Below are 7,060 nucleotides of genomic sequence, written 5' to 3' on the forward strand. Positions count from 1 at the left end.
AAAAAAGCAGAAGGAGAAAAAAAAAAGAAAAAACACCACTCAAAAGACAACAGCAGCTCAAGGAGACTTGGGGCATAAATCTTGGCAAAGGATGGAGCCAGCAGCCTCAGAGGCCCCAGGCTGAGAACGTTCCCTGCCCCTTCCGTGTGACAGAGAGATCTGGAGCAGCTCTCACCGTGAACACCAAAAGAATGCAATCTTGTGGGGGCAGAACCTGAGTCATGAGTGACAAAGCACACATAAGTCCGCTGTTTACGCTGGAGTCTGCAAGTTAAGTTCTGCTAAGAGTTTGCAGGGCCAGTGACCAAGGACCATTTTCCCAGGCTACACGGAGGCTCAGAACAAGGGAAATGTGATGGCTCCACCAAGTGCACGTTGACAGATAATTGATTAAACAAATGTGGTCTATCCATACAATGAAATACTATCCAGTTTTGAAAAGGAAGAAAATTTGGCTGGGTGCAGTGGCTCACGCCCGTAATCCCAGCACTTTGGGAGGCCGAGGCGGGTGGATCACGAGGTCAGGAGATCGAGACCATCCTAGCTAACACGGTGAAACCCTGTTTCTACTAAAAATACAAAAAATTGGCTGGGCATGGTTGTGCATGCCTGTAATCCCAGCTACTTGGGAAGCTGAGGCAGGAGAATCGCTTGAACCAGGGAGGCGGAGGTTGCAGTGAGCTGAGATCATGCCACTGCACACCAGCCTGGGCAGCACAGCAAGACTCTGTCTCAAAAAAAAAAAAAAAAAGAAAATTCTGTCATATTCCAGTCACAAAAAGACAAATCCTGTACAATTCTACTGATATGAGCTACCTAGAGGAGCCATATTCATAGAAACAGAGGGTAGAATGGCAGCTGGCGGGGTAAATGGGGGGTGGTTGTTTAATGGGTATAGAGTTTCCGTTTTCCAAGTAAAAAGGTTCTGGAGATTGATTGTGCAACATTGTGAATATACTTCATAGCATTGAACTGTATGCTTCAAAATGTTCAGGATGGCAAATTTCACATCATGCACCTTTGACCACAGTGTTTAAAAAGATGCCTGTGATTTGGTACCAAGCCAGAAAAGTAACTCCCTTTGTTGATGGAAGTCGTCTTGCCAACATGATTAGTGGGGTTCACATCTGCCTTTGGTGAGCAAAGAGAAAGGCCAGGCTCTTGGAGGCAGGGAGGGTGTCATGCCCGTGTATCTCCCTGTGTGTGGCCCAAGCATGCTGCCTGGTGGACAGAAGGTGCTCGTCAGTGTTTGCTGCACTACGAAGAAGCCCCGCCTTGAACACAACTAAGCCCGACATGCTAAACAACAGGACTGGGGTGTGACAGTAGGACCTCACCCCCAGTGCAGAACTCCACCGTCTCGCTCCAGCCGGACACCAGGTACTCCCCGTCACTCTGCTTCACTGCCGTCTGCACAGCCACACTGTACTCCGTGCGGGGGCTCAGGAACCAGTGGCCTCTCACCGTCATGGGCAGTGGCACTGCCTTGGCCACGAGCTTGGTGGGGACATCCTGAGAAATAGGGTACAGACAGAGAGCCAGGCATGAAACTGGGGTTCATGCCTGATCTGGGCATCCCCCAAGACCCCCCACTCCCCAGATGGCCCTGTTTCTCCTGAGCAGGACCAATCTTGGGGATCTGATGGCTCCATACCGTGGCCACCATTTTCCCAGGAAGGCCACACAGACGCTCCCCAGCCTTGGCCCCTCCTCGAACCCCCGTGACACCCTGTTCTCTTGGGAACAGAGGGGAAAAGCCACAAAGTTGAGGGCGGCAAGGCCTTCATTTTTGAAGGAGACTTTGAGAGCTCTGCACACTGCAGTGCCGTCTCCACGGCAACGGAAATGCTGAGAAGCCAGGGAGGAAGGGAAAATATGCCTTATTCTTTGGCGGGGAGGGTTAAGGGGGTGGTGGTGAACATTCACGTCACCGTGGCAACTGGCCTGCCAAAAGACACCCAAATCGGGAGAAATGGTTCCAGAGAAAGAGAGCGGGTGAGTAACCCACGCCGGGGCCGTCGGCCTGGGAGCCAGCTGGCCACATCGCTCCCCTGCCTCTGCCAGCTTGAGAGGATGGGGGCTTCCTCCCACTCACCCCCACACTGGCTTTTAACCCCAGAAAAGGACACACCCACGGAGGACTCTCTCCCATTCCTTTTCTAAGCCAAGCAAATGGCAGGCCAGCAGGTGAGGGGCCTGAAGGGGAGAACTGAGGCCACAGCAAAAGGGCCCCACCCCGACTGAGGCCCGCGTGGCCCACCCAGCCAACAGCGAGGCTGTGCCCTGAGACGTCATCCCCATAGGCGATGCCTGCCGCCGCACCCCACCCAGGCTCTCTGCCCCTGCCTGAAGTCGCAGTTGCAGTCGTGGCGCTGATAACAGCGCTCCCTCTGTGCTAGGCGCCGGGCCAAGCACCACGCAAACATGACTCACTGCATCCTCTCCACGGCCCCGCGAGGCTTGGCATGGTTATTCCCTCTTCACCAGGGAAGGAGCTCAGGCTCAGAGAGGTCAAGTAACTTTCCCAAAATGACACAGGAAGAAGAGTGGATGTTAACCAGGCCCCTGACTCCAAACCATCCCTTCCAAGTGTTCCCTTATCCGGCCTCCTTCAGGAACAGGTGTGGGTGAGAGGCTCCCAGGGCATCTTCTACTCACCCGGTGCTTGAACTTGTTGGAATTCTTATTCTCCTTCTTGTTGAGGTCAATGAAGTAGTGGGTGACCCTCTCCAGGTCACTGTCCTCCATGGCCCAGGAGATGCGGAAGGAGTCACAGGTGATGTTGTTGATTTCGATGCTGTGCGGTGTGGACAGCAGCTCCATGCTCCCAGGGTTGTCTCCTGTGGGGACTGAGGAGGAGGGGAGGTGTCAGCACCTCCCATGCCCCCGGTGAGCTTTCTGGAATGTCCTCCTCCCAATATCCCTGGCAAGGTGGAACTTCAGGGACCCCTGGAATCCACCTGCCTCATGAGCAAGACAAAAAAGATTGCACAGGGAAAACGAGAGGAGGAAGATGGAAGGTGGAATGGGGTGCCCGCCCCAGGGGACTCTGCTCTCCTCGGAGGGGTCTGCAGAGCAGACGGCACCTGACAGGTGGCAGAGGCAGTGGGAACGCTGCAAAGCCGGGCGGGGACAGATTTGCAGCAGATGGAGCCGAGGAGGGAGGGGGCCCTTAGCCAGCAGGCGTGAAAAGAGAAAGGGGGTGGGGGTGGAGAGGCCGGGTGAGAGGCGGAGGAAACGCAGGAAGCACCTGCTGTGGAGCGGAGGTGCGAGGCTTGGGGCAGGTGACAGCCAAGAGCCCACAGGTGCCAGGGCCCTCGGACTCAGGCCTCTCTCCTTGCTGGGGGGACCTGGCCAAGGGTCACCATGGTGCACGGCTGGGAGGACAAGTACCATGTAGGTGCATGTGGACACATTGTGGTAGGAGGGCCACATGGCACAGCCGGCTTCAAGCTCTTTTTCCACCCGTAACTTTTTTTTGAAGATCCCTCTTTCTTTTTCGGCCAATCTTCTCTTGACTTGTTTCAATCATGACTTTTAACATTAGCAGCTACTGGGGGCCAACCATGTGCTCATAATTTAACAGACATCTCATGCAAGCCTGGCAACGGGGACACACTATCATGGTCCCCATTTTACAGATGAGGCAACTGAGGTGGGGGAGGTACTAAAGTGCCCAAGGCCACGCATCGAGCAAATGATTTAACTCTCGTGCCCAAGTTCTTGATCATTAAGCTAAGGTCGTGTCCCCTTGTCTGTGGGGGTGGAGGGGCACACATATGGCACATGTGCATGCCTGGGTGCCCGTGGTGTTTCCACCCTGTATTTTTCTTCCTTCTATCATTTCAAGCAACTGCATTTTCTCTCCCCTCCCTGTCTTACTCCTTTGATTCTCCCCTTATGTCTGGTGCTCATCCAGTCATGAGAGGACCTCACCATGGTCTCTCACATGTGCCTTAGCTGGGAAGAGCTGATTCTGGCAGTGACTCTGGCCTGGCTGGCCTAACTCTGGATGGGGAAGGGAGAAGGGGAGGGGAGTGACAGCGTCTAGGAGGGGACTGCAGATGTGAGTGGGGTGTTCTCCAGGGACATTTGGTCTCCTGCTTTCCATCTCTTCCTCCATCCCAGTTCCCAGCACCCCTCATTTTTCCCAGTGTCACCTCCTTCTCTTTCTCCCCTCTTTTTCTCTTCCCCTCGCCCAGGAGCTAGGGGTGAGCGCATCTTGTGCCTGCGAAAGCAGGTACTTTTATTTATAGCTTCCAGAGGATCCAGCCCACACCTTCCTGTCAATTAAGCTTGCTCCAGAACCTGGCACCTCTGTATTAACCTGTGAGTTGCCTGGGTGGCAGGTACAGGGTGAAGGCTAAGGATGGATGGCCCTTACCTGCCCCAGGTGTCACTCAAGTCCTCTTTCATTGTAGCCTCCCACCCCAGAGCCAAATGCCAGTGGCTTTGTACATGGGGAATCCTATGGTAAAGAAGCATGGGGTGCTACCAGGCCCACCCCAAAATCAGACAGATACGATTGGGTGTCTGGAAGCAACCCTACCGTAATAAATCAGTTTAATTCGCAGGGACAGGCATGGAGCAGTGGGGAGTTACCATCTACTGGGCTCCTGATGAGAAGCTCCGAGGGAGAGACACATGTGCCCCTCATACCCACAAGCACCCACGCACACGCACCCACACAAACGAACATAGACACACTCCTACCCAAGAGGCCCTGAGTGGCACCCACCCACCCACTCTGTGAATGAGGCAGCGCACACTCATCCCACGAGCAGGCACCTAGTCCTGCCCCTCCTTGTAGTCTTCCTAGAAATAGAGGCAGCTGTGTTTGGTGGCGGGGGTCTCTAGGACTTGGGTGTCTTCCCGTCCCTTCCTCCCTACAGTTCTGGGAGAGCTGAGATGACATCCCCACCCTAGCTTGGGAGGGTGGCAGTGAGTGAGCCGAGGGGGACAGAGGGGTGGGTGTGAACCCAAGTTCTCTCCACCCAGCAGGGTGTGAGGGACACGTTGAGGCAACACCCGAGAAACACCCACACTCCCGTGTGGGTCCACCCCAAGACAGGCATGTACACACCCACACACAGGCAGGCACGCATGCACATACACACATGCGCCAAGAGAGCCCACCCACCTGAGTCCCACACCTCTGCAGACGTCCTTACTCCCACACACCTATCTAGGCACTTAGGTGCCTCCTGCCACCCTCCACATTCTCAGAATGCCCCACAGTGTCCCCTTCGCAGGCTGTCGCCTCCATGCACACCCAGACATGTTCACGTCCAAAGGCTCACGCACGCACACCTCCTCACAAGCCATATTTGGGGAAAAGAGGACGCCACAGGCACCAACATGCATGCGTGCCACCTCAAGAAGGCACGCAACCCACACGCCTGCCTGCACACACATGTGTGTTCACACACACGGCAGCCCCCGCCCGAAGTCTGGTATCCTCTCTCGAGTTATCTTCAGGCTCAAAGACACAGACTTTGAAAATGTGTTTGCCTCTGGCCGCACTCTGCCAGCGCTGAGCCTTCATGCCAACAGGTTTGTGCACCTACGTGGCTCTGCCCACAGACAATGACTTCTGCCCCCTCTTCTCTCCACCCACCCCTTCCTGCTCTGGGTCTCACTTCCCCACACAGAAACCCCCCGTCTGCATACACTCCCACACACATGACAAGGGACATGGCCACCCCTAAATATACTGCCTCACAGTGCCCCCACCCACGCACAGCCACCGGCTACTCAGATACGTCGCCCCCACACATGTACCTCACATGTGCCAGAAAGCTATGCTCCTAGACATGCCTCACACCAGGCGAAACACACACACGAGCATGACTGCCTGCAGAGGGACCTATCTGCGCCAGCGAGCCTCCAGCCAACTCGCAAGTGCACACACACACACACACAAACACACGCCTCACACACCGGTGCCCCTTCCCCATGCCCATTCAGAACAGCCGCCCTGCCACAGAGAATGCTTCCCCCACCCTTCTGTCCCTGTTGGCATCGCTGACTGCAGCAGAATGGTCACGGAGTGACTAACTGTGGTGCCCCAGAGACTGGATTCAGCCATTAACCCCTTTGCCAAGGGCCTGGGGGAGAGGGAACAAGGTCGTCAGGCCTGGCAGTCCAGGTGGGCACCCCGGGTGGTGGCAGGACCCTAGCGCCCCCAGCTCCTGGCTACTCAGGATTGACAGCAGCGTGTTCCGGGAGGAAGGGTACTCACCTGGCTCCACTGGGCTCTGCAAAGGAATAGCCGGCAGGGAGGACAGGGAGAGACCTCTGTGTGGATGAGCTCCCAGGCAGGGGACAGCGGCCGGACACCTGGGTCACAGACAGTGGTGTGTGCTCACTCCTCTCCCGGCTGCCAAGGAGGCTGCTTCCATGCCCCGCAGCCAGCTCCTATCTGGCTGTGCAGCGCGTCGCTGCTGCCCCTGGTGAGACGATGTTCCCAGCCGAGCAGCGCAAGAAGAGAGACAAGAGCAAAATCAAAGCAGCGTGGAGGAGAGAGAGGCAGAGAAGGGAGAAAGAACGAGAGAGCCAGACCGAATCTGGCTCCACCAATGGGATCAGTGGCTGCGCAGCGTCAGGTGATAATAAGCAGGCTGGGTCCCTGCTCGCCGGGCTGGTGGGAGGGGGAAAGGGCAGAGGGTCTCCCAGGGAGCTACACAGATGTCCTCGGGGACAGCAACGCACGCCGCTTTTCCCCCATTCTTCCAGGGCAAGCTGCCCTCCGAAGTCCCTCCAACACACCCCCGACTTGGAAATCTCTGACTTGAATGCAGCCCCTAAACTTTAGGATGCTGGGAGAGGGGCGGAGCTTAGCCAAGGGCTTGGGCCCCAAAGCAAAGCTTCTGATTGGGGGAAGGGGAGGGAGGCTGAAGAGGGGAAAGGTCCAGGTGGGGGGTGTGAACCCCGGGTTGTTGTCTTCAGAGCCTCTCCTTGGGGCCTTTTGGTGATCTGTGTTTCCATTTTTCTTACCTACTCTAGCGAGAGATGGCAGACCTGCAGCCCAGGGATCTCTGCGGGCCCAGTGAGAACCCTC

At 56.1% G+C, this 7,060-nt stretch overlaps 1 protein-coding gene across 1 annotated transcript in view; it reads right to left on the reverse strand.

Moving 5' to 3' along the window:
* The window catches only part of LOC108318553 (phytanoyl-CoA 2-hydroxylase interacting protein), a 13,344-nt gene extending 6,540 nt beyond the window's left edge, over positions 1–6,804 (reverse strand). The window contains exons 1-3 of the mRNA XM_017549674.2: positions 6,242–6,804; positions 2,659–2,849; positions 1,338–1,512 (exon numbers count right to left, since the gene is read on the reverse strand). Of these exons, the coding sequence (XP_017405163.1) occupies positions 1,338–1,512; positions 2,659–2,823 (340 nt within the window). The 5' untranslated portion in view covers positions 2,824–2,849; positions 6,242–6,804. The remainder of the gene's footprint in view (positions 1–1,337; positions 1,513–2,658; positions 2,850–6,241) is intronic.
* Between the last annotated feature and the right edge of the window lie 256 nt (positions 6,805–7,060).

This window comes from Cebus imitator, unplaced genomic scaffold (genome assembly GCF_001604975.1).
Source record: "Cebus imitator isolate Cc_AM_T3 unplaced genomic scaffold, Cebus_imitator-1.0 Scaffold221, whole genome shotgun sequence".
Lineage (NCBI taxonomy): Eukaryota > Metazoa > Chordata > Mammalia > Primates > Cebidae > Cebus > Cebus imitator.